General features: G+C 49.6%; 1 protein-coding gene and 1 long non-coding RNA gene across 5 annotated transcripts in view; one reads left to right on the top strand and one right to left on the bottom strand.

Moving 5' to 3' along the window:
• Positions 1-6,624: 6,624 nt before the first annotated feature.
• Positions 6,625-26,923, top strand: part of Macf1 (microtubule actin crosslinking factor 1) — a 338,558-nt gene continuing 318,259 nt past the window's right edge. For all 4 annotated transcript variants that reach the window (XM_029476566.1, XM_029476567.1, XM_029476565.1 and 1 more), the window contains exon 1: positions 6,625-6,896. In XM_029476566.1, coding sequence (XP_029332426.1) covers positions 6,677-6,896 — 220 coding nt within the window. In that variant the 5' untranslated portion in view covers positions 6,625-6,676. The remainder of the gene's footprint in view (positions 6,897-26,923) is intronic.
• On the bottom strand, positions 15,042-22,684 carry LOC110293601. The gene is made up of 4 exons (XR_002377823.2): positions 22,562-22,684; positions 21,790-21,881; positions 19,356-19,595; positions 15,042-15,187 (listed from the first exon to the last, which is right to left on the bottom strand). It is a non-coding gene; the product is annotated as an uncharacterized LOC110293601 (long non-coding RNA).

The following is a 26,923-nucleotide window of genomic DNA, read 5'->3' as shown; positions in this document are numbered from 1 at the left end:
CTACTTTTGTTGAGTGAATGCCATGCTCCAAGTGTAGACGAAACAGTGTGACCCAAGCTGTTCTGGGCTCCTCCAAACCCAGCACATAGACTATGAGATTCCAAGTCCACTTGAGAGAATCAGTAATGGCCTGCTTGGAAATGGGATCCAGTGGAGGGGCGCAATGAAGGGAGCCCCTGGAAGGCAGTCATTCTGAAGCATCTGCTACCTCTATTGTCCTGTGACAGAGGACAAGGATCTGATTGGATTCACTTCCATGTTCCCATGCACGTGGTATTCCACAACAAAAGATCGCTGAAATGAATTGGAGCCCAGTAGCCCAAGGTCATCGGCCCACAGCCAGCTGCAAAAATCTTGGCAAATCTCACCAGGAGCTCAGTCCCAGGGTAGTACAGTTGGAGCTAGGGATGTAGCCCTGGGGATTTACATTCAAATGTCCTGAATCCAGAAGGTTCCGGAAGCTCCACCTTCTGACAGCTTGCAGCATGAATAATTCAGGATTAGACTAGTGGTCAGGATTGGGAAGGTCGTTGAGGGATGGAAGGAGGAGAACCTTTAGATGTCCTCTAGGCAGACAGGCTGGGCCTTCAGGGTTTTAGCAGTTCTCTCCCTGAGCCTTGCAGCGGGCCCTGTCTATAGAGAGACCCTGCTCACAGCTCCCTGCCTCTAGAGATTGTTTCCCCTTGCTCTTCCTATGTCTTTAGCTTGCTCCCCAAACCCTGGTGCCCACAGTCTTGTCTCACTGGGTAGGCACTATGGCACTCATTTCTAAATTGAAAAATGACTTTTAAGCTTAGTGTTTTTTGTGCCTCATGGAACCTTCATTATTATTTTATTATCTAAATATGACCTGATGTTTCCTTGGGGTATTATTGATCATAGTAACAACTAAATTTCACCAAACATTTTCTTTTAAAAGCATCTGATACGTGCACATCATCATGCGGTATCTTCATCACATCCACTCCCCATTCACTTCTTTCCACTTCCTCCTTCCCACCTCCACGTTCCTCTCTCAACTGTGTACACTCTTTTCTTTTTACATTTTATTTTATTTTATTTTATATTTTTGAGTGTTTTTCCTATCGGTATGAATGTGCACCACATGCATGCCTGGTGCTCAATGAGATAAGACGAGGTTACCCTGGAACTGGGGTCTCCAATAGTTGGCAGCCGCCCGCCTTGTGGATGCTAAAAACTGGGTTCAACTACTCTTTACCCCTGATGTGTTCTGTTTGAAACCCACTGAGTTCGCCTGGTGCTGCTTGTGTATGCATGGATACAGGGCCAACTACTAATTCAGAAACTTTACTTCTGCTTGTTTATAGACAAGTCCTTACAGCATAGGTCAGGCTGGCCCGGAACTCAGTTTGTAGCCTAGGTGCGTACACCATTTGCACTCTTCAGAGACACCAGAAGAGGGTATACGATCCCATTACAGATGGTTGTGAGCCACCATGTGGTTGCTGGGATTTGAACTCAGGACCTCTGGAAGAGAGGTCAGTGCTCTTCACCACTGAGCCATCTCTCCAGTCCACCTAGGTTACTCTTGAACTTATGGTAATTCTCCAGACTCTGCCTCCTAAGTGCTGGGATTGCAGTCATAAGCCACCACACTACGCAAGTTTTTATTTTTAAAATTTATGTGTAGAGTTAATGAAATGGTTCAGCAGATAAAGGTATTTTCAGCTAAGCCTGAGGGTGTCCCAGAGAGCCCAGGAAGCTGGGAGAGGAAAATGGGGGGTGAAAAGAAGAAGAAGAGGAAGGGAGGAAATGGGGTGGATTTGATCAAAGATGCATCATCATGATGTGCATGTATGAAATTCTTTAAGAAGAAAATGTTTGGTGAAATTTAGTTGTTACTATGATCCGTAATACTGCAAATAAACATCAGATTATATTTAGATAATAAAATAATTAGGGGGCTGGTGAGATGGCTCAGCGGTTAAGAGCACTGACTGCTCTTCCAAAGGTCCTGAGTTCAAATCCCAGCAACCACATGGTGGCTCACAACCATCCGTAATGAGATCTGACGCCCTCTTCTGGTGTGTCTGAAGACAATTACAGTGTACTTACATATAATAAATTAACAAATCTATAAAAAAATAAAATAAAATAATTAGAACTAACTCCCGTAAGTTGTCCTTGGACCTCCACAATTTGAGCCATGGCACATAAATGTGCACACACATGCACACACACACACACACAATGTGGCTTCTTTTGGGGAGTGGAGGGTTTGATTGTTTTTTGTTTTGTTTTGTTTGAGACAGGGTTTCTCTGTGTAATCCTAGCTGTCCTAAAACTCACTCTATAGACCAGGCTGGCGTTGAACTCAGAAATTCGCCTGCCTCTGCCTCCCAAGTGTTGGGATTAAAGGCCTACGCCACCACTGCCCGGTTTAGGGGGGTTGTTTTTTCTTTGCGCCAGGATCTCATATGTAGACCTTGAACCCCTTGACCTTGACTCTTCTCCTTTCCCCTCTGTGTGCTCCGTGGTACAAGTTTTCTGGCAAGGTCTCTGCTGGCTTTGAACTTCTGATCCTTTACCTCTACCTCCCCGGAGGACCTTTGATTAATCATCTGGTTTTAGTTTTGCACTCGTAAGTGAAAGATCATAATGCTGTCTCTTGGGATGCCTTAATGATTCTTCGTTTTGCCTGCTGGACTGTAAACGCAGTGAGGCCGGTGGGCGGAGATAAGACTCATTCGGCTCAGCTATGTATCTTCAGTAACTAGCATGTAGATGTTCAAAACATATTTGTTGAATGAATGAATCAGAAGAGATCTACCCCTGACATCAACCAGGGAAAGCGCTTTGCACAGTTACTGGAAGATATACCCGTGTGTTGGCTGTTTCTATGCAGGAACATTCTAGGCACATTCATTAATCTGCACCACAGAGGAGAGAAGACATGCCTACATCACTAGCTCACACATGCATAAGGATCTTAATAAATGTCTTATCAGTGGAAGTAGCGTCTTCCAAGCAAGGGGCTGCCTATAAGTATCTCTAATCAAGAGACTGGATTCTCTTCTCCGGGCCTGGTTCCCCTCTTTTCTTTACCCCTTGGGGAAATGGAGCCTCCTGGTCTCTCCTGGACTCAGTTTTCCTAGGGCCTTCTCCAAGAGGTGCCCCAGAAGGGGTGACAGAATGTGGTTTTAGAGGAAGTGGGGAGGAGGGCAGGCTGGGGTTATTCCAGAACCCCGGCTGTGCCGGGCAGGGAGCCCGAGCCTGGGAGAGTCACCCTGGGACTGGCCGAGAAGAGCTCCCAGGGGCCGGTCAGGGTCAGCGAGCAGCCCCGGGCTGAGGGCGGAGAGGTCGGTCGCACAGAGGGCGGGGAATGAGGGGTGAGAAATGACCCCGGGAACCCCGGAGCCGCTGCGAGGGGAGGGACCGCGAGAGGACACGAGGTCAGTGAGGAGGGGCGCGGGGCCGCGGCCCCGCAGGGCAGGCGGGCGGGGTGCAGGGCGGAGAGCGCGGCGGGCGGGCGGGGGGCGGCGCCGGCGCCGGGGGTGGGGAGCGGGTTGGGCGGCTGCGCGGGCTCCGCTTCAGCCGCCGCCGCTAGGGCGCGGGGGGCGGGGGGCTCGGCGCCGCGAGCTCGGCCATTGTGGGAGCCGCTCCCCTCCGCCGCACCGCAGCCGCCCGCCGGCCTCCTCCTCGCGCTCACAGGGTAAGGCGCGGGGCGGGCTCGGGGGTCCCGGTTCCTCCGCCCGCTACTCGGCGAGCCTTAGAGAGGGGCGGCCGCGCCCCAGCCCCGGGGCGGCTGGCGGACCGGTTGACAGGCAACCAGCACCGCGGCCGTGCGGGCCTCGCACCTGCAGCGCGGGGAGTGCGGGGAACGCAGGGCGCGCGGAGCCCGGGTTCCCTCGGGCGGCCGCTGCCCCGGCCAAAGGGAGGCGTGTTTCCCGGGGGGACAAATGGGGCACACGAGAGGGACAGGAGCGGGCAGGGCTGGGCAGGGAAAGTCGCCTCCGGATTCCTGAGATCGGTCGGTGCCACCGACGCCCTGCCGATCCTCGGTCACGCGTCCCCGCTCTTTGTCAGCCACGCGCGGCGGGCACGCGGACCCACCCGCGCCGCCACCGGCTCCTGGGGGGGGCGCCCCTCCCCCACCGTGGGGGTGGAGGCGAGGTGGGGAGGGCCGCAGCCTGTCAGTGCCGGGTCAGATGCTTGTAGCGGACCCAGGTGGCCTGGGGACCGTCGCGATGCACTGGGGGTGTGGGCGCGCGTTCCTTCCAACCGGGACTGGATGGAGTGACCAGAGTGATTGAGGAGTAGGGCGGAAGCCCGGAGGTCACACAGGTGTGAGTGTGCGTGAACGGTCGGGGACTTGTCAGCGAGCAGGGTAGACCCGAGCAGGGCCGGGCTTCTCACGGAAGAGGCCTTGCTTTTGCGGGGGGCCTTTGTAGTAAAAATGGGCGTCTAGGAGGGGAATGGGCGGCTCTAGAATGAAGCAGGTGGTCTGAGAGGAGGGGCAGTTCCCTGCCCAGCGCTGAGGGTAGGATGGCACAGCCCGAGTTTCCTGGAGGTTGGGGCTGTCACTTCAGCACCTGAACGGACAAAAAAGGTGGCAAGTAGGTGCTAGATAGTAATGGTGAGACTGGGGGCAAATGCTGCGACAAAGGGCAAAGCTGTGCCAGTCCTTGGATCTTTCGACTCTTTCGGTGGTGAGAGAGGGTCTGAGTGTTCCATGAGAAGATCCACACACTCCTGGCACAGGAATGTCCTGGCAGAGCTGTTCTATCTGCCACGGGTTTTATAGAGACCCTCTGCACCGTAAGATGGTTCTTTTGTCTGAGTTCTGTGCTTCTGGAAGAGATGTCAGTGACCCAGAAGGCAGTCTCTGCCTCTTGCTGCTTCTAAGCTGAGATTCCCAGAATCCAGGAGGAGCTGTGCCAAAGACCCAGCCATTTAGGCCACTTTCCTGCTCTGCACAGCTCAGTATGCAGATATTCCCCATAAGGAAAAGTTGACAGACAGCTCTTGCCTTCCTTGGATTCTAGAGCCCCAACAGAACTGTGTACCTGAGCTAGATCTGGGCCTTATAGGAAGGCGGACAGCTGAAGGCATGCACCAGCTTGGCTCTGAGAGCCCTTGGGGTGGTGGGCCATGTGTAGCAGATGGTTCTGTGCAGTGAGCTGAGCCCGGCTGAGGGAAGGCTGCCCAGTCTGGCTGGTGGAACCCAGCTGGCTTGAAATGATAGTGTTTCCACTCTTCTCCCCCCACTAGCTAAACTGACCAGAAAACCTGCCAGTCCTTACCATCACCCCTGCCCCCACGCTGTGTGATCTATTCCCGAACAGCCCTTGGAATGAGCCAATGAATATTTTATCTAATGCCTGCTGTGTGACATACATGGAACCAGCTAAGTTTACATGCACATTTCACCGTGTCCTTAAAATATCCTCTAAGGAGAAGTACTGTCCCTCCCCCACTGTGCAGATGATGAAACTGAGTCCCCGAGAGGTGGAGTGACTTGACCCCGATCTCACCAACTGTAAGTGGCCACACCAGGTCTACCTTGCTTCAGGTTTGGTGCCGTGTCTAATCTGTGTGCTGGAGGAATCGGGAATTTCCACCTGTTCTAGCTCATGCCTCTTTCCATTCCTGCCGATGAGATCCTTCGTGAGCTTTTGAAAATCCTTTCCATCTGTTGTCCCATTTTATCCTTATAGCATTCCTGGGAGGTGAGAGGAAGGGGGAGGTAAGAACAGATTCTGTATTGAGTGCTTACTGGGTACCTGGCATCAAATAGCAGGAACCAGTTTAGTTCTTGCAAACAACCCTGTGAGATGGGATGCTAACTAGCACCATCTCCATTTTATAGGTGAGAATGTTGAGGGTGACAAGATTAAATGGCTTCTCTGGGGACATATAGCTAATGGATAATAATGGATAATGGAGTAGAATTTAAGCTCCTGTTTTTCTGCCTGACAATCAGTCTGCTAACACTCACACAGTATTTTTGTTTTTGCTGTTTGTTTTTGGGGCTTTTTGTTTTGTTTTTTGTTTTCTTATTGTAGACAGAATTTCACTATGTAGCCATGGCTAGCCTGGAACTTGCCATGTAGACCAGGCTCACAGAGCTCTGACTGCCTCTGCTTCCTGAGTGTTACGGGCATGCTCTAGCAGGCAGGCCTAGCTAAAAACTTATTTTATTGTTAATTCTGTGTATGTATGTGGTTTGTGTATGGATATGTGTGCATGAGCACTGGAGCCTGAAGAGGCTTGAGGAGGGCCTCAGCTCCCTGGAGCTAGAGTCAGAGATAGCTCAGGCAGTTGTGATCTGCCAGAGGCGGGTGTTGGGAATGGAAGTCAGGTCTCCTACAAGGATAGTATACTCTCCTAACCATCTCTCTCGCTTCCTCTCTGTCTCTCATATATGAGTGTGTGTGTGTATGTGTGTGTATGTTACCTAATATAATTTTCCCCTATGCCTCATAAATTAGTCTTGGCATGTGCTATATCATTTTGTAAATGAAAAAAAAAAAAGCTGAGGTTCAAGTAGGTAAAGACGTCAAGTCAAGTCAGTAGCAGGCAGAGTCAGGAGTCAGGACCCGAGTATCAGTGATCCTTGTGTGACTCTTGGTCCTGTTCACATTTATTCTTTCTCTCTTCCAGATCCCTTCTCCCAGGACATCTCGTCCTTCCTGTAGCCACTCTTGCTTGGACCATGTCTTCCTCTGATGAAGAAACGCTCAGTGAGCGATCCTGTCGGAGTGAGAGGTCATGTCGGAGTGAGAGATCTTACCGGAGTGAGCGGTCAGGGAGCCTGTCTCCTTGTCCCCCTGGGGACACCTTGCCCTGGAACCTGCCACTGCATGAGCAGAAGAAGCGGAAAAGCCAGGATTCTGTGCTGGACCCTGCAGAACGTGCCGTGGTCCGAGTCGCTGGTAAGAATGATCCTCAGCGTTTGCTAGCTGGCTGCTGCAGGGTTGAGGGAGTCTGGGTCAGTGTGCACCCGCATGGTGAGGTGGTGAGAGGTCCTCAGAGTCAAGTCAGCTGGAATCTAACTTGTTGTTATGATTGTTATTGTTGCAAAGAGGATGAAAGAACTTTCAAGAGAAACCTAAAAAGGAAAGAGAAAGGAAAAAGAAAGAAAGGAAAAAAAGAAAGAAAAAGGAAGCCTACTGCCCTGTTCCGACGTGCTGAATGAGGCCTAGTTTCCTATCTGCACCTCTGCCCTGCGTTTCTCCCACTAGGCTGTAGTTTATGTACATAATAGTTACCTTGGTGACCTGTGTCCCACTGTGGACCTGTTCTCTTCATTCATCCTTAAAAAGAGCTTCAGATTTACATCTCAGACTTTATGGGTTATTTAAAATTGTTATTTTTTGTATATGTCCAGATAGGGTCTCACTATGTAGCCTTGGTTGTCCTGGAACTTGCTCTGTAGACCAGGCTGACCTCAAAAATCACAGCGATCCCCTTGCCTCTGCTTCCTGAGTGCTGGGATAAGAGGTATGTGCCACCACACATCCTCAGATTTTATCCCTAACTCCTAGTCTCTCCCCAGTGTTCTGCTGTAGTCGACAATACTATAATGATTATGTTTAGGAATAAAAACTTTTGATTTCTGTTGTGTTATTTCCTTATAAGGAAGTCTTTGGAGAAGCCAACTTTAGTCAGATTGCCTTTCGATTGTCGGTGTGAGGGCTAGGGGCTGCCTCCCCTTGTCAGGTCAGAAGATGCCTGCCTGCCCTTTCCAAGCAGCTGTGCTTAGGAGTGTGGGTTTTGGTCTCAGAGGAGGCAAGGAGTCACAGGTGGTGATGAGCCATCAGTGTGGGTGTTTGCCACTGAATCTGGGTCCTCTGTAAGAGAAGCCGAGGCTTGGGGCTGGAGAGACTGTTCTTCCAGAGGTCCTGAGTTCAAATCCCAGCAGCCACATGGTGGCTCACAGCCATCTGTAATGGGATCTGAAGCCCTCTTCTAGTGCATAGCTGAGGCTCTAACTGCTGAGCGTCACTCCAGCCCTCAGTGTTGTTTTTGACTTAATGAGAGAGCTGCCTTGCTGAGGGCATCCACAGCTGTCTCCCTGGGTATGCTCGGTATTACAGCAGATGTTGGTGTCACCATGCAGGTAGAAAGATAGGGAAGTGCCACAGCTAGTGCAGTGACATCTCCAGCTCTCAGTCCATTGCCAAGGTCTGTCCTGCTGTCTGCTACGTGTCAGGCAGATAAGACACCTTAAGTGTATTGTATGTTACCACACCCTCTGATCAACCTCATGGTTCCAGTTCCCTCAGTTTTTCCTCCTTCCACGTGACTGTCAGAACATTTTATTCTAAAGGGCAAACCTGCTAACTGTTACCCAACCGCTCGGAAGCCATCTTCGGCTCCTCATTGCCTGTGACATAAAGGCTTCAACATAAAGACCCACCCCAAACCAGGCCCCATTCTATCTCTTCCGCATCAGGCCAGCCAGCACCTCTACCCCTGCAGCGCTGTGCAGTAGCTTGCTTGCTCTTCAAGGTATGCAGCTTGTGGGATCCAACCTCTACGCTTTAATTTCCTTCTCTGCAAGATGCTGGCAGTTCCTCCTCCTCCTCCTTAAGTACCAGCCATTCTAGCCCTAAAGCCTCTAGTGGTACCCAAAGCCTCCTCCTCCACTCAGGTTCATGCTTCTCTCTCCTCCTGTTCGCTTGCACAGCAAAGCAGTTAACCCACAGGGAACATCATTCCTCATTCCCTCACTCACGACTGAGCAGCTCAGTGCTGGGGCTTATTTTATGTGTTGCCCTTCAGTGACTTACCCAGGGCCTTGTGCATGCGAGAGGTCATCAAATAAGGAGTGTCGACCAAAGAAGTGCAAGAAGTATTGAGTGGGCAGTTGTGAAGAGGAACAGGCAGTGGACTGTAACGGGAAATTAGAATTGAGAGGGTTATGTAGACTTGTGGGTCAAGAAAGAAGCAGGAGGGAGCTCCAAAGGAGAGCAGAGAGCAGAGAACCTTGGCAGGTAGGCTGCAGTTTGAACCGCTGGTGGGCCAAAGAGAGCCCTTGGAGGAAGTCCTTCTCAGCTGTTTTGCCCCCGAGACATCATCTAGTAACAAAGTTTGGAGCAGGCCAGGAAGGGGTTTACTTGCTAGCCTTAAAGGGGCTAGCCTTAAACTCAGGGGGCTCTGACTCACAGGCCTCTTGTTCTCCTGAAGGCAGAGAGGATGCCTCATTTTCCCTTCCTTATATTCAAATTCATCTTCCATCACCCACATGTAGTTCTAGATGGCTTTGTGACAATTTCTCCTAAGTCTTCTTAGAGAAGACCCTGGTGTTTAAGATTCTGGTCTAGGCAATAAGTCAAAGGGATTCAAGGTAGCCCAATCCTCAGGCAAAGGCCCTCAGGACCCTGCCTGGTCAGCAGAGCAAAGGATAGGTGCTGGGCTGGGCTGTGGTGCTTTGTCTCTGGGCTAGGCTGTGGTGCTTTGTTTCTGGCACCATGATGGTCCCTGCATGCCGACATCACCAACGACTGTCTTGGGGAGGGGGCTGGACCAATGAGGCTGGAGATGGGGAAACTGCCGTGTTTAAAAATAGCCCTGCTGCAGTTGGGTGTGTTTCTTTAGCAGGAGAGGAGAGAGGCAGCAAGAGACAGGCGAGACTGCTACTTTAGAGTCTGGCTGAAGTCTCTATACGGTTTTAGAATGTTGTGGGGGCTCCGCCAGAGTAAAGAGACAGGCAGCCTTGCCTCTGGGGAGACTCCCACATGTAGGTGCAGGGGTGCTGAGATAGATACCCGGAATGCTCTGAAGCTCCCTAAGGCAGAGCTTGCCTTCTGGGAGGAAGTGAAGTCAGGCTCACGCTGGAAGCAGCTGTGTCCTGTGTAATTTTCTCCTCCCTCAGGTTTTGGGTTATGAAGCAAAGTGGGAGGTGTCAGAATTAGACTCATCACATGTAGAGAGTTCCCAGTCCCTAGCCCCTTCTGGTGTCTTTTTCCCCCGTCATTATTATTGTTGTTGTTGTTGTTATTATTAATTATTTTATTTGTTTACATCCCTAATGCTGCCCCCCCACTCCCACCTCCCCTTCACCTCTGAGAGGGTGGGTATCCCCCCCCCCCACCCTAGAGCATAAAGTCTCTGCAGGATTAGGCACCTCCTTTCCCACTGGGGCCAGACTAGGCAGCCCTCTGCTACATACGTGCTGGGGGCTTCCGACAAGCCGGTGTATGCTCTTTGGTTAGTGGCTCAGACTCTGGGAGCTCCCAGAGGGTCAGGTTAATTGACACTGTTGGTCATCCAGTGGGGTTGCCATCCCCTTCAGTTCCTTTAATCCTTGCCCTAACTCTTCCATAGCGGTCCCCAACCATGTCCCGTGCATAGCTGTGGGTATCTGCATCTGTCTCAGTCACTGCTGGGTAGAGCCACTCAGAGCCATGCTAGACTCCTATTTACAAGTACAACATAGCGTCAGTAATAGTGTCAGGGATAGGTGCCCACTCACGAGATGGATCCCAAGTTGGGTCCGTCACTGATCAGCCATTCCTTCAATCTCTGTTCCATTCCATTTTTGTCCCTGCATTTCTTTTATGCAGGAGCAATATTGGGTTGAAAATTTGAAGGTGGGTTGGTATCCCCATTTCTCCACTGTCTGACCACTGGAGGTAGTCTTTTCAGGTGCCATACCCCACTGTTGGGCATTTCAGTTAAGGTCACCCACATTGAGTCCTAGGAGTCTCTGCCATCCTTGGTCTCTGGGACTTCTAAGAGATTCTCTTCCCACCCCACCTCCACCCTGGCAGGTGCATATTTCCATCATTCTCCTAGTCCTCTGGGCCTCTCTCCTGCCTCCCCCATACCTGATCCTGCCCTCTATCCCCTCCCCTCTCCTCTCATCCAGGCCCCTCCCTTTCTCTGCTTCCCATTGCTATTTTATTCCTCACTTGGGCCAGCCTTCTTGTTTAACTTCTTTGGGTCTATGGGGTGTGTCATGGTCTTCACACACACCAGAAGGGGGCATCAGATCCCATTACAGATGGTTGTGAGCCACACATGGATTCTTGGAATTGAACTCAGGACCACTGAAGAGCAGTCAGTGCTCTTAATCTCTGAGCCATCTCTCCAGCCCCTAAATGCTGTTTTCTTTGAGATCTATGGAGAACAGGTGAAGAAAATGGTCAAAATTACAACCACATAACTCTAGGGGCGCCGTTATCATCTGTTGCACTGTGGATGTGTATAGTGGTTGTGACTAATTTTTTGTAGATATGGGCCAAGTGTCTTGTTTTGACTGGGGCAGGGCTAGTGCAAAGGTATTCACATTCTACCCATCAATGAGGAATTCATCCCTCCATCTAACATCAGGTATGTAGGCCCTTCTCGCTTTTGTTTTGTTTTCTTCAAGGTCTCATATGGCCCAGGCTGGCCTTGAACAATCTGTGTAGCAGAGGCTGATTTGAATTCTGATCTTTCTGCCTCTACCTACCAAGAGATGGATTTCAGGTGTGTCACCAAGCCCACCTTTTTTCTGTTTGTTTTGTTTTGTTTTTTGAAGGTTGATGACATTTTTATTAGAATCTACAAGAAAATTCCCAGGGCAAGCAAACTGTAAATCTCAGCAGCTTCCTGGAGGAGGAGGATGGAGAAGAGAGGAAGAGCACAATTCTGTTTGAATTAACCGGGTCTAGGCGTCAGTCAGCCCTGGGAGGCAGGGAGCCACATGCGGAGGTTTAGAGGAAGAGTGAGGAAGCCCAAGGTGTCAGGGAAAGCGTCTTTCAATAGCCGGGAGAAAGAAGGAAAGCAAGCTACCTTTTCTGATTAATTAGCAAAGTGAGCTGACTTAGGAAGCTGAAGCCGCTTGTCTGGGGCCCTGCAGGAGACTGACTGCCCATGGCTCTGGTTTTAAGATGTCTTCTCCCCCGTGGCACCCGACTCTCAATCTTTCTGCAGCCACTTCCCATGCTGCCCTCCTTTTTTGTTTTTGTCGTTAATATTAAAAGATAGCTGAAGCCGGGTGTGGTGATGCATGCCTTTAATTCCAGCACTTGGGCAGGTGGATTTCTGAGCCCGAGGCCAGCCTGGTCTACAAAGTGAGTTCCAGGACAGCCAGGGCTACACAGAGAAACCCTGTCTTGGAAAACCAAAAAAAAAAAAGATAGCTGAAGATATGGTCCTTTCTTCATGGAATTCAGTCTAGCTGAGAGGATGGAAGGAAAGAAATTGATTACATTGTGAAAGCTGGGCACACAAGAACTCAGGCTAAGAATGCACACAGCCCGGTTAACCAGTTGGGCAGCATCGTCGTAGAGTCACTCATTTACCCATTTCTAACATCTACTCCACTAGAGCCTGCTCCAGGAAGCTGCCTCTGATCCCTCCTATCAGACAGTGTATCTCTTCCTAACACTTCTGCGTCTTATGTTCAAGCTCTTTGTTCCAGGTCCGTTCTAGCAGACATGGACCCTGTTATAATCAGGAGTTCTTTCTTGCTCTTCTCACCCTGGGTGGACAGTCCTGAGCATGTTATCATGCTCTTCACAGAAGGGCACCTGCTCCCCCTTTTTCTTTATGCAACTTTCCTCTAGGACAGCAGATTCATTCATCCATCCATCCATCCATCCACCCACTCACCTGCTATAAAAAGACTGGACTGGCCAGGCGGTGGTGGCGAATGCTTTTACTCCCAGCACTTGGGAGGCAGAGGCAGGAGGATTTCTGANTTCGAGGCCAGCCTGNTCTACAGAGTGAGTTCCAGGACAGCTAGGGCTTTACAGAGAAACCGTCTCAAAAAACCAAAAAAAAAAAAAAAAAAAAAAAAAAAAAAAAAAGACCGGACTGCAGCTATGTACCAGGAGCTACAATGACAATTTTATACAGAGTCAGGACATCTAGCCGAATAACTACCCTGTGGTGCTTTTATAGTTTCATCTGTAAAAGGGTGACCATGGATACCTGCTTCCAGGGATCACTGAATGAGGTTTCCATACCTGTAACTACTCTTAGTGCTGTCCTTCCTTTACTTGGATACCTACCAAAAGAGGCAGGGAAGGCTGCAGGAGGCCAGTGGTTTCCTAGGCCAGCAAGGAATGCGCCTGAGCTTGCCGCTTCTGTTGCTTTCTTTTGTTCATTCCAAGGCCTTGCCAGAGAGCAGATGGAAGTGATTTATTCTATCCAAGCCACAGCTGGAATTGAAGGCTATAGGGGTAGGAAGTGGGACCCTAAGGAAGAATTCTCCTGGGAACCCATATTCCTGGGCAAGCAATCTTTCTCATCCTGAGCATTTTGCAGCTTTGTACCCAAGAAAGCTCATTCTCTTTCCAGCTTCTCTCGCTCCTTTTTGACTGTGTGTTCTGAGTGCCTGGCTCTGTCCTGGAGCCTGGTTTCAATAGCGGGAGAGGCCTGGGAAAGTGGGGCAGAGTGAACGGTAGCTACACACCACCAGCTCAGCTGCAGTGCTTTGAAAGCAAATCTGGGTCACATTCACTGGAGGGATAGAAAATGACCACGTGGGCAGAATTCCGTGCACGCGGCAAAAAAGATAGCCAAGCTGTCCTTTCTCTGAGGCTCGGGTCCCTTTGGGACTCCCAGCTGGTCAGGGAGGTGGCTGCATCGCAGTGTACAATCCTGTCTTTACCAGTGGCTTTCCACCACGCTTTCTGAGTGAGTTCCAGGTAATCCAGAGGAATGGCAGTCTGGCACGTGGCTATCTGTTCTGAAGTTTAGGAACGCAGAGGAAGGACTGGATGCTTTGGGGACTGTGGAAGGCTGTCATTTCTTAGAGATGAGATGCCACTAGAAGAAAGGCAGAACTGACTGTATTAGAATCTTGAACTGCACTAAGCCTGTACTCTACCAGTACGCCACCTCAGAAAGGCCTGTGACCATACCTGGGTGTGAGAATTAATTATCCACCATCTCCACGTGTTATACTGAGGCCGTCTGGCATCTTTTTTTCATGGTTGCTGTAGCTGAGACCGGCTGTGGTCTGGCTTTATGGACTGCCTGAAGCAGTCAGGGCAGAAGCCAGATTCCGGGCTCTGCCTGGACTTTTCTGTAGGGACAGAAAGGGGCTCCTGAGCTGTGATCTTTCTTTGGACTAAGGCTGCTGCTAAAAAGATGTGAAACCCCTGTAATCTGCAGAATGAGTAATGGGCTCTTACCCCGGAGGTTTTCACAGGGGAGGATTCTGCTCAGAGCCTCTGTGAGTGAGTTGCCTTGGGGGATGCTGCTCCCTGGCTGTCACTTGTTCATTTCCATGGCTATTTTTCTCTTCCTTTCATTCATGCAAGGGAATATCTTTCCATATCTCAGTTGTGGACCCTGAAAAGTTACTTACCTGATTGGGCCCCACATTTTTATTGCTAAAATCGGGGAGCAAGAGAGCTGCTTCAGAGGCTTATAAAGTGGGCTAAGGTCATGGGAGTAAGTGGCCTGGCCCTGTGTCTGCTCTACAGGTAACCCTTCATCTATAGCGGCCATTCCCCTGAGTATCTTTGATTCAGACACACAGTTTCTCATTGGTCTATGAGTGTGCTGCCTTACTCCCTTGCTTTTTCCTTGGTCATGTATTTGCTGACTCCTTTAGTTGCTTTGTTCAAGGTTTCAGGGTCCAGCTCCTGTCCACGAAAGCAGTGGGGATACTGCTCGAGCTGTGCTGAACTGAAGCTGAGGAAAACTGTGTGGGGGTTCTCAGGGGAGAGGGCCTCCTGCTAAGTCTGTCCGTCTGGGACCTGAAGCAATGGAAGGCTTTTTATCTGGGACTTGGAAAAGAAGTAGGCACTTGCTAGAGCACCCAGAAAAGAGAGGGCACATCCATTATGTGTTTTTATTCTTTCTCTCCTTTCTTTGTCCTCAGTAGGAAGGGAAGAAAATGACTTGAGAACACCTGGGTGGGAGCTAGGAATTGAAGAACACAGAGGGTGGGTTGGGGGCTGAGTTCTGGGCCCAGCTTGGGAGCTCCTGAGAGCTCACGTCATGGCTGGTAGCTCTGCTGCTGAGTTCCTAGATGTGTACTAGGACTTTACGCATGTCATTTCACCCCCACGGATCCCTGGGAAATCACAGCTATTTGCAACAGCAAAACCAAGCAACTTGTCTGGAGTTGTCCAGGAAGCTAGAGGAAGTCAGAGTTCAGCATTATCAATATGCATGGTGTCTCCTGAAGTCTCACAGGCACGATGTTCCCTTGGAGTTATTCAGTCCCGTGCTTCAGGTCCAACTGATGCTAAAGCCCTCGCTCTTTCCAGAAAGTCTGAGACAAATGCAAGAGTAGAAAGGATGGTATTCTGAATACCCTTTACCCAGAAACAAGAATCCCCAATCCTAACTGGGCTTGTGGCACATGCTTCTAATTTGCAGTGCACATGAGGCAAATGCAGGTAGATCTCTGTGAATTCAAGCCAGCCTGGTCTACAGAGTGAGTTCTAGAGCAACCAGAGCTACATGGTGAGACACTGCCTCATAAACAAACAAACAAACAAACAATCTTATTTAAATGAGTTCTAGGCTAGCCAGAGCTACCTAGTGAGATGCTGCTGTCTTATAACTAACTCAATCAATCAATCAATCAATCAATCAATCAATCAACCAATCATCTTATTCATTCCATTCTTGGCTCCACAGTTATGTAAAAGAGGTGGGCTTGGTACTATAGGATACTCAGCAGGCTGAGGCAGGAGGATTGATGTGGTTCAACTTGAGTAACTTTAGTAGGACTCTGTCTTAGAGTAAATATGTTAAAGGTAGCTGGGGACATAGCTCAGGGGTAGACCACTTGCCTTGCCTGCTGAGGGCCTTAGACTCAGTTCCCAATACCAAAAGGAAACTTTGTGCAGTGCTATACTTTCCATGCCCGCCCCCAGTGTTACTCACTTTTATTAGCTTATTTCTGTTGTATAAAACAATAACTTTTTTTTTTTTGTCAAGACAGGGTTTCTCTGTGTACCCTTGGCTGTCCTGAACCAGGCTGGCCTTGAACTCAGTGACTTACTTCTCTGTTCCCAAGCACTGTGATTAAAGGTGTAACACCCACCCACACATAATGGATTAAAAAATATATTTTTGGCCTGAACTTGTAACAATCTTCCTTCCTTTGTCTCCTGAGTGCTAAATTATAGGCATGTACTACCATGTCTGGCAATGCAAGATCTCTCTCTATATATATTATATGTATATTTCTATATATTCTATATATTCTCTCTATATTTCTATATATATACATACATATAGTATATATTTAAATATATTATACATATTATATCCCAAAATTCAGCAAAGGAAGGCAGATATCCTCAAACTCAAGAGAACTAAGATTAAAGGCATGCACCACCACTATATCATTTTTATCACAACTAGACACAGACTTTCTAGGTAGTTCTGGCTGCCCTGGAACTCTCAATGTAGACTAATTTGACCTTGGACTTCCAAGATATTTGCCTGCCTTTGCTGAATTTTGGGATTTAAAGCATGTGCCACCATGCTCGGCTTCATAGATTTTTAAATTCTTATATTTTCATAGTGCAGGAGATCAAACACAGGGCCTCTTGTGTGTTAGAAATTTTTGCCTTTAAAAGAGTCTTTAAAATTCATTTTATATGTTTGAGTGCTTATCTTGAATGTCTGGTGCCTGAAGTGGCCAGTAGAGGACACTGAATTCACTGCCACTGGAGTTACACATGGTTGTGAGCCACCATGTGAGTGCTGGGAACGGAGCCTGGGTCCTTCTCAAGCCACCTCTTGGCCCCTCTGTCACTGTTTTGTGAGATGAGGTCTTGCCGTGTAGCTCAGGGTGACCTGGTCCATGAGATTCTTCTGACACAGCCTCCCGAGGGCTAGGATTATAGATTACCACCATCCCTGTGCCTCTCTAGGATTATAGATTATAGATTACCACCATCCCTGTGCCTCTCTCACCGGCTTGTTTTGAGCCAGTCTCATGTGGCACAGGCTGGTCTTGATGGCTATCTAGCTGAAGATGACCTTGATTTTGTTTTGGTTTTTCGAGACAGGGTTTCTCTGTGTAGCCCTGGCTGTCCTGGAACTCACTCTGTAGACCAGGCTGGTCTCCAACTCAGAAATACGCCTGCCTCTGCCTCCCGAGTTCTGGGGTTACAGGTGTGCACTACCATGCTTGGCTGATGACCTTGATTTCTAACTCCTGTCTTCATCTTGAGTTCTGATTTTATTTATTTATTTATTTATTTATATTTGTATTTTTATTTTTTGGGCTTTTTGAGACAGGGTCTCATTATGGAGCTCTGGCTGTCCAAGACTCACTATGTAGACAGGCTGGCCTTGAACCCAGAGAGCCCTCTTCCTCTGCCTCCTGTAGTGATGGAAATTGAGCACAGGCCTTTATGCATGCCAGGGAAGCAGTCTATGAACTGAGCTGTATGCCAGCCCCTGCTCCACTTCTCAACCGTCACACTGCACCACCACCCTTCTCTAGTTTTTAATCTGTTTATCTACTCCAGAGTCAACTTCTGAAGAAGAGAGCCCCTGCCCTAGTACCCCTGCCCAGGGGCCTCGGGAGGTACTGAGTCCCAGGGACACTGTGTCCCCTGCTTGGGATTCTTCCAGACAAGACTCATGTTCTTCTCCAAGGATGCACAGAGTGAGGCTTCGGCACATTTGTTCTGTAACCAGGAGCTGTTTTTTGGCAGTGGCATCTGTTGTACCTGAAACACTTCAGACCCATGGACCCTGGCTTTAATCAGAACTCTGCCAGGGTAATGGAGGGGAGCATCCCAAAAATGGAGTTTTGAAAATTCAAAAAGTTGGAAGTTGAGCTGAGTGTTTTGGCGCATGGCTTTAATCCCAGAACTAAGGAGGCAGAGGTAGGTGGATCTCTGTGAATTCAGGATCAACCTGGTCTATAGAGCAAATTCTAGGCTAGGTAGAGCTATAGAGTGAGACTGTCCCCTGCTCTTACCTGAAAGAAAGAAAGAAAGAAAGAAAGAAAGAAAGAAAGAAAGAAAGAAAGAAAGAAAGAAAGAAAGGGAAAGGAAAGGANGAAAGGGAAAGGAAAGGAAAGGAAAGGAAAGGAAAGGAAAGGAAAGGAAAGGAAAGGAAAGGAAAGGAAAGGAAAGGAAAGGAAAGGAAAGGAAAGGAAGAGAGAGGGAGAGAGGGAAAAAACAATGACTCCAGGAGTGGTGAGGAATCCTGTAACCCAGGCACCTAGAAGACACAGGACAGTCAGGACTATGTAGAGAAACCTCCTCTCGAAAAGAGAAACAAAAATAAGAAGTTGAAACTAGGGGCTGGGGGGCTGGTAAGATGGCTCAGTGATTAAAAGCACTTCCAAAAGTCATGAGTTCAAATCTCAGCAACCACATAGTGGCTCACAACCATCTGTAATGAGATCTGACGCCCTCTTCTGGTGTGTCTGAGGACAGCTACAGTGTACTTACATATAATAAATAAATAAATCTTTAAAAAAAAAAAAGTTGAGACTAAATCTTAGTCTTTCATTTGTGAGGGAAGGAATTCTGCCAGGTCAGAAGAGCCTGTATCTCAGGCTTGCTCAGATGCCTGGGGAAGTATTCCACACTGCTGTTCTCACCTAAAAACAGAGGCTACTACACTGTAGGACCCATGGAGGCCCTGGGGATTAATGGTAGGTTCTGTCCTTCACAGGCTCCTGTGGTGGAGTAGTGTGGGAAGGTGAGGTTTCAGATGGAGGGAGGGAAGTTTTATAGATAAGTTGCTGTGTCTTTGAGTTTCAGGAACCTCCCAGTTTCCTGTATAGTGAATGCAGCCTGCCTGCAGCCTCACCTGTAAGAACCTCAGGTGCCCACAAGAATGAGACCCTCTCTTGCGGAAGGGAGATATGGTGTGAATGAGGCTCAAATCTTTGTTGTTTGTTTGTTTCTTTTTTTTTTTTAAGATTTATTATTATATCTAAGTACACTGTAGCTGCCTTCAGACATTCCAGAAGAGGGCGTCAGATCTCATTATGGATGGTTGTGAGCCACCATGTGGTTGCTGGGATTTGAACTCAGGACCTTTGGAAGAGCAGTCAGTGCTCTTATTCACTGAGCCATCTCACCAGCCCCTGTTTGTTTGTTTCAAAGACAGGGTTTCACTGTGTAGCCCTGGCTGCCCTTGAACTTGCTCTGTAGACCAGGCTGGCCTCAAACACAGAGATTCACCTGTCTCTGCCTTCCTAGTGCTGGGATTAAAGGTGTGTGTCACCACTGCCCAATGAGGTTTGATTTTTTCAAGAGGAAAAAGAATACAGTTTTATCCACACTGTTGGGAGATGGTGGAGGGCTAGGGCCCTCTGTAACTACTACTGATCCATTCTGAGTGCCAGCTATCTGCCTTGTGTGGTACATGCTGTTGTGAACCACAATGGTCAAACTGAGTTTAAGAAGCTGATGTTCTATAGTAAAGAGACAGACACCTGGAGAGTTCAGTACCTTGCCTGAGGTCTCTCAACCAGTAAGGGCCAAATTGGGAAGGATTCTAGCTCTGCCTAAGGCAACTACTGCCTTTACAGTGCTGAGTAAGACAATGACCAGAACCGTGTGTGTAGCACTTCATGGTTCACGAGTGTCCTCACATCCTTTCTATGCACTCTGTGAAGACAGGCCTGGGTGGTTGAGGCATTCCACACTTCTTTGGGACAGCTTCTTGTTGAGGGTCCTTCCTCTTGTTCTCTGGAGGGAGGATGGGAGATGGCAGTGACTCTGAGAAGTCAGAGAAGAAGGCCTAGGGAGAGGCTAAGAAGGTGAGACTTGGCCAGTTGCTATGGTTACCCAGCCATTTTGAGGGTTGCTATGGTAATGGGCTGCTGGGTGGCAGGGAACCTTCTTCCTGGGTGGCTGGCACCATCCCGGCTTTTGAGATGAGGGATATTGCACTTTTATAGCAGAAGAGGGCAGCACAAGAGGCAGGCAAAGTCTAGCTGCCCAGAGGGGACTAAGGGACTTAGGGCAAAACTTAGGTTTCCAAGGCAGAAAGCAACTTTGTCTAGGACTGGCCAAAGGGGGAGGGACTGACCTAGAGGTGGGACTTCTAAGACTGAGACTAGAACCTGGCCATTTGCTTCCAACCAAATGATCAATCTGAGCAGTCCCTGCTGCGCCTGATACCAATTTCTATAGGGGAATGTAAAAGACACACCATGTAAGACACAGCAGATAGTGCCATAAAGAGGAATAGAGTACACACACACACACACACACACACACACCACACCTTACTAGCAGATGTATTTATAGAGCATCAGTTCACACATAGAAAATAGAGCTGCTTAAGCCAAGTTGACAAAGTGTTGGAAGGAAGTCTCCTAGAGGTTGGGGAGGGGAAGGAGACAGGATTTCTCACTTCCCTCTTTCTAATCTGAATATGAAGTAGCTCCAGTTCTTGACCACTGAGTAAATACTGTCTATTTGTTTGTTTGCTTGGTTTGTTTTGTTTTCTGAGACAGCTTCTAACTATGTAACTCTGGCTGTCCTGGAACTATGTAGACCAGGCTGGCACACTGAGAGTGCCTCAGGAGTGCTGGTATTAAAGGCATGCACCATTGACACCCAGCTCCTGAACTAACAAGGTTCTCCGTGTAACAGCCTTGGCTGTCCTGGAACTCGATTTGTATACCAGGCTAGTTTCAAACTCACGGAGACCCACATGCCTCTGGATTACGTGCTGGGCTTTCAGGCCTGCTTGACTCCCACTCAGCTAAAAGGTGGGGTTATTAAAAAGAGCTGCCTGGGCCAGTTAAAACCAGCTTCATGCACTGCCAGGAGTTTCCCTCTAGGCTTTCAGGAGTTGGAGATGCAGGGAGTGGATTTTTTTAGGCAAAGGGTTAGAGTTTGGTTCTGAGGAAAATGCTGCCCACAAAGTATGAGGCCATGAGAAATAAATATACTATTTGTGTGAGTGTGTGTGTCTTCGTGAGCTGGGACTGAATGAAGCTCTCTACATGCTAAGGATGTACTCTACCACTGAGCTACAACCCAGCCCAAAGTTCTTAAATACTGTAGCCTAGTCAAAAGCCACAGACAGCTCAGTATTTTAAGATCGTCTCACTCACTCATTTATTTTGTAGTCGATCAAAAATTTAAACATTCAAGAGTGTCCTAAATATACAGTGTTGTTTGCCATATGCTGAGGACCTCAGGCACCCTCACATACAAAAGCCCCAGGGCTTACGGAGCTAATGCTATGGAAGGCTGAAAGACAAGCTGGCCAGAGCTAGAGAGATGGATCAGTGGCTAAGAGCACTGGCTGCTTTTGCAGAGGACTGAATTCAGTTCCCAGCATGCACGTGGTGTCTCACAATCATCTGCATTGCCAGTTTCAGGGGATTCAAAGCTCTCTTCGGATTTCTGTAGGCACTATTTTGTACACTTACATCCATGTAGACAAAACATTCCTGCATATAAAATTAAAACAAAAAAACTACTTAAAAAAAAAAAAAGGTAAGCTGGCAGTGCATGCCTGTAACTGAGGCTGAGGCAAAAGGACCTCAGGGTCAAGAGCAGCCTTGCGGGAACTTTCAAAGGAAGAAGTGAGAAAGACCCTGCCTCAAAGAAACAAGAATATAGGTTGATGAAGAGAACCAGTGCTCACACCTTGTCACCTGCCCTGCGTGCCTATGCCTTGGCATGCACACACATGAAAATGCATGAAAAAGAAATAAAAATGTAATACGAAAGAAAGAAAAGAGGCAGTGTGGTGGCACAGGCTTGTAGTCTCAGGCCCTCAGGAGGCTCGTAAATGAATTATCCTTAATATAAAAGTAAGCAGAGAGGCTAACATAGGGGAATTTCAAGTTCAAAGCTGGCCTGGGCAATTTAGAGAGATACTGTCCCACAATAAAAGGCGGTTGGGTGTGGTGTTGAATACCTTTAATACCAGTATCTAGGAGTCAGAGGCAGGTGATCTCTGTTAGTTCCAGGCCAGCCTGGTCTACATTGAGAGTTCCAGGGCAGCCACTGCTGCAAAACAAACAAACAAATAAATTTAAAAAAAAATGAAAAAAGAAGGGGATACAGAGATGGCTCAGCGGTTAAGAGCACTTGCTACTCTTCCAGAGGTCCTGAGTTCAATTCCCAGAAACCACATGGTGGCTCCCAACCATCTGTAATGGGATTCAATACCCTCTTCTGGTGTGTCTGAAGATAGCGACAGTGTACTCATATACATTAAATAAATAAATAAATAAATAAATAAATAAATAAATAAACCACCACAAAACAAAAGACAGGAGAGAGGTTCCCAGCACACGAGAGGGGCTCCCGGCAACTGCCTGTAATTCTATCTCCAGGGAATCCGGCACCTTCTTATAGCCTCTGCCGGCATTCACACACACACACACACACACACACACACACACACACACACACACACACTTAAAGGTACATAAAAGAGGGCAGCAGATAGTGTTCAGTTATAGAGTGCTTACTGCTGAACACAGTGAATTGAGGAAGACTTTAGAATTTCCAAGAGTAGAAGTGAGTCGTGCTAAAGGAGAGAGACAATGGAGGGCATAGTCTTGGAGGAAACCAGGTAGGAAGGCTCTGAGATAAGAGAGTATATTTGAGGATTGAAAAATGTGTTGAGGCTTTTGGGGGAAGGGCAATTGACAAGATGAGGATTATTTCCTTGCATCACCCACCTCTGCCACTAGATGTCCTCCTAAGTCCATCCTGCTGTCTGATTCTTCCAAGGCAAACTCTTTAGCAGGCCCAGGAGAGCCCCAGAGCTTCTGGATTGTATGGCTTGGCAATCAACTTAGATTCTTGCTTGAAAGAAGTAAAACAAAAACAAAAATTGCACTTTGTTAGCCTTTCTTCCTTCCCTCCGAGAAGCTCTGTTCCCTCTAGCCTCTCTGTATAAAACAGGAGCATCAGCCAAACATGTGGACTTCCCCTTTGCCATTCATTAGAAGAATGCTTCACTCCAAACTCCCGGGAGAGTATTTAAATGCAAATTTCATCAAGAAAGCAACTTGGGTTGGAGAGAGGCACTCTAGCCACTGTGCAAACCCAGCCTCTTCCTAATTACTAGGTTTCTTTTCTTCCTTTGGAGCCTGGGTGTCACCATATATAAATATAGTTTAGGCTGCCCTCAAATTTACAATTCTCTTGCCTCAGCCTTCCGAATGCCTGGTTATGGGTTTGGTAGTGGCTTTCCTGTGTTCTGTTTCTTTTTGCTGAGGGTAAAAGTCCAGGGTCTCACTATGTAGCCTTATCACAAGGCTACATAGTGACAAGGTTGGCCTCTAATTCACTGTGATGCCCCCACCTTTGCCTCTTCAGTGCGAGGATCAAAGGCATGCACCACCATGCTTGGCTTTTTACTGTGTTTCTTACTAGGAATCTCAGCCTTTTGCTTTATTTTTCCTTCCTTCCCCGTTTTCCACAGAACCTGTTTAGCACAGTAGACTATTCCATACTCTGTTATTTCCCAAGCGTTGGCAAGTATCAGTCATAGTTCCTGAGGAACCTGCTCACAAACTGGAGCATGTAGCCCAGGAGGGGATAGGGGTACTTTTCTATTCGCTGCAATGAACTGAGGGCGGAGGTAGGTGTTTGTAAAGGGGTAAGGGTGGAGGCCTGTGGATGTGTACTTGCACTCAGGCCTCCTTAGCCCTACTGGTATAAAATAGTATAGGAAATGCAGTGACTCAGCACTTACAGTCAAGAGCTCCAGAATTAGCAGTTCTCTAGTATTATCTGCTGTTTTGAAAAAAGAAAAAAAAAAGTGCTTGCTATGAAGTACCACACCGACTCCTTCTTCTCTGCTAAATGCCTTTTACTCTTTAAGAAAAAAATACTAGCCGGGCGTGGTGGCGCACGCCTTTAATCCCAGCACTCGGGAGGCAGAGGCAGGCGGATTTCTGAGTTCGAGGCCAGCCTGGTCTACAAAGTGAGTGCCAGGACAGCCAGGGCTACACAGAGAAACCCTGTCTCGAAAAACCAAAAAAAAAAAAAAAGAAAAAAATACTGCTAAGACTTATTTCCTTTGTGTTTCTAGACTGAGCTCATTAGTATCTGACCTCAATCAGTGAACTATTTTATATATATGTGTGTGTAGATAGATAGTGTGTGTGTGTATGCACAGAGTAAAACTGGAAGAAATGAGCATTTCTTCCCAAGGATTTCCCATGTCCTTTCAGGCCTTCTCTGTACAGAGCTTGGGAAGCTGAGCAAAAATTGATGGGAAGAGATATGATTAATTATTTGCTCATCTGCTTTGTGATGTGGAAAGCGATGATTGCACCTATTAGTGAAAAGCATCATTTCACGTAATTAATGTGCTGAGCAATGACTGACCAAATACTTAACATTACTCAAACAGTACAAAGCTATAATTCTTGCTCTAGGGTAAGAGGCTCCTACTGCTTAAGAATGAGAGCTGAGATGGAATTCCAAGTGTCGATTTTGGTTGCTCAATACCACCTGCTCATGTGCCTTTACTGTGATATTTACTAGTGACTTGTTCCCTGAAGAACAAGTCAACTACGGTTGGATGGGGCAAAAGTGGGCTAAAAGTATCATTTTGTTTGAAACAGTCTCATTGCGAGGTCCAGACAGAACTTGTAGCAACTCTCCTGCTCTCCCTCCTGAGGGCTAGGATTACAGGTGTGAGCTACCATCTTGGAATTCCTCATTCATTACTTTTGGTTCCAGTCAACCCATGACTGTTGGGATTGGGTGATATACAACTCAATAGAGAACCCGATGGATGACGCTGGGGACAAAATGGTCCTCAATACATCCCTGCTCGTATTTACGTTTCCTTTCTTCTTTCTCTAGGGCTGAGAATAATTGGCTACTGGCTTCCCCCGCGTTGCCCTAACCAGTTTTGCTCCAGAATCCTTCCTTTGTTCCCTGCCAGTCCTGGTGCAGCCTCAGGTTCCCACATTTCTCCCTTTTGATCTAAGTCGCCGAGTGGAGAGGGCTGTCACACTTTAGTAATCCTATTGGGTCTCCCCCCCTTGGATTTACGCCCTCCCCCCATGTGCGGTCAGAATCGTGTTTTCATCGCTCTCTCAGTTGTCATTTCTCAGGCTCTGCTCCTTGGCCTGGTTTACTTTATGGTGATGGCTCTGTCGCCCTCGCTTCCACTTCAGTTTCGTCTGTTTCTGGACAACCCTTTGTTCCCGGGCTTCTTTGTGGTCGTTCCGTTCCCTTCGGCCTCCCGTATCAGTCCCGGCTGGGGCTCGCCCTTGTCTTGGTTCTGGAGCCGTGTGGCCTTGGCTGTGAGGCATCACGGTCTTTTGCTCCCCGCCTGCCTTCAAGGTTTTCTCTAGGTCCTTCTCCCGCGGCCGCACAGGTCCGCCCGGCTCGGGGCTCCCTCCTTTGTCCCGGCTGCCGGCGGAGGTCAGCGCTGAGGGCGGCTGCGGCCCAGCCCGGGTCGGCCCGGGGGTCTCCCGGCCGCTGCGGCCCGCCCGGCCTCCTGTTCGGACGTGCAGGGGGCCTCCTGGCGGCGGGCCTCAGGCGGCAGCCGGCCTCCTCGGTGTCTCCGCTCGGGCCCGCGGCCCGCCCGGGCGGTGGTCGGTAGGCGGCCCGCCCGGCCCAGCAGGGGCTGCAGCCCCGGGGCTGAGGACGCGCCCGGCGGCGGAGGCGGCGGGCTGAGGGGCGGGGAACCGGCCCGGCCCGGCGCTCCTGACAGGAGGCGCCGCCGCCGCCGTCGCGCCGGGGCGGGCTGAGGGAGGAGCGGAGCCGAGGGGTGGGGAGGCGGAAACGCGAGCCGGGACCGGCGGAGCGCGAGCGGGCCGGGTGCGAGCGGACTGAGGGAGCCGAGCGCGACTGCCGGGCCGGGCGAGACGGACACAGAGCCGAGAGCGAGAGAGCCAAGGCGCCACCGCCGCCGAACCGCACAAAGGCCGAGGCTGGGGCCGCCGCCGCCGCTTCAGCGCGCGGGCCTGGAGCCGGCGCCCCCCGGGGCCCGGGCAGAGCGCGGGGCGGGCAGCCATGGCCGGCTACGTGCCGGGTCAGCAGCCGGCCAACCGCAGCCAGGAGAAGGAGTTCGTGCAGGCGTACGAGGATGTGCTGGAGCGCTACAAAGGTGAGGCTGCGGCCGGGCCGGCGCTGGCCGGAGCCGGAGCCGGAGGCCTGGGGCTCGGCCGGCTGCAGGTGGGGAGGCGGGCGGGCGGGGGGCGCGTCCACCCGTGCGGGGCTGGGCCGGGAGCCGCGGCCGCCACTCCGGGGCTGGCTTCTGTGGAGTTGAGATAAGCGTCGGGAGCCCCGCTGCCCGGCCGGCGCTCGGCGCTCTCCTATCTCCGGTCACACTGTTTGCTCTATTATCTGGCCGGATCCGAAGGAGGAGAGACGTGGAGCTGGCTCCGGAGACCGCCTGCTATGGGACTCTGCAGGAGGAGGAGGAGTTGGGCTCGAGGGAGACGCTCTCATTCGGTTTCCCGGGGCGAGCTTCCCTGCGGTGGCTCTCCGGGGGTCGCCCGCCCGCCCGCTCGCCCGCTTTTGTCTCCCTGCCTCTTCGGAGGAGTCGCTCGGGAGCCTAGGACGCCGAGCACCCGGGGGGTCGTGGGGGTCGGGTGGGCGGCGTGGCCGGTGAGTGTGCAGATTGCGGTGGCGAGGCCTCCCCACCCCCACGCCACCCCCCTCAATGTCTGGGCCTGCTTGGTTGAGGCAGGGGTCTAGTTATTATTATTTTTTTTTCTTCCTCTCAGAAATAAAGATTGGTCTCGGAGCTCGGATTTCAGCCCCTGGGGGCTGGCTTGCGAAGCAGTTCAGCGAGTTAATGTCTAATCTCCGCCGAGTGCTAGCAGAGAAAGTTTTGACAGGCCAGCAGGGCTGCGGGCTGCCTTTCCTTAACCGTCCTGAGTGGCCCTGGAGCCCCAGCTTTGATTTATCTTCAGTGTGCTCAGGACTACACTTTTTTTTTTTTTTTTTTTTTTTTTTTTTTTTTTTGATTTTTTGATTTTCCTAGAAACTTCCCAGGCAGGCACCCCCTACCCCCTCTTGAAAACCTGCTCTCCTGTGACTAGCCTTGCCTTTCTTTCCACGTGAAG

The sequence above is a fragment of the Mus caroli genome, chromosome 4 (assembly GCF_900094665.2).
Source record: "Mus caroli chromosome 4, CAROLI_EIJ_v1.1, whole genome shotgun sequence".
Lineage (NCBI taxonomy): Eukaryota > Metazoa > Chordata > Mammalia > Rodentia > Muridae > Mus > Mus caroli.
This window is presented reverse-complemented; position numbering and strand designations above follow the sequence as displayed.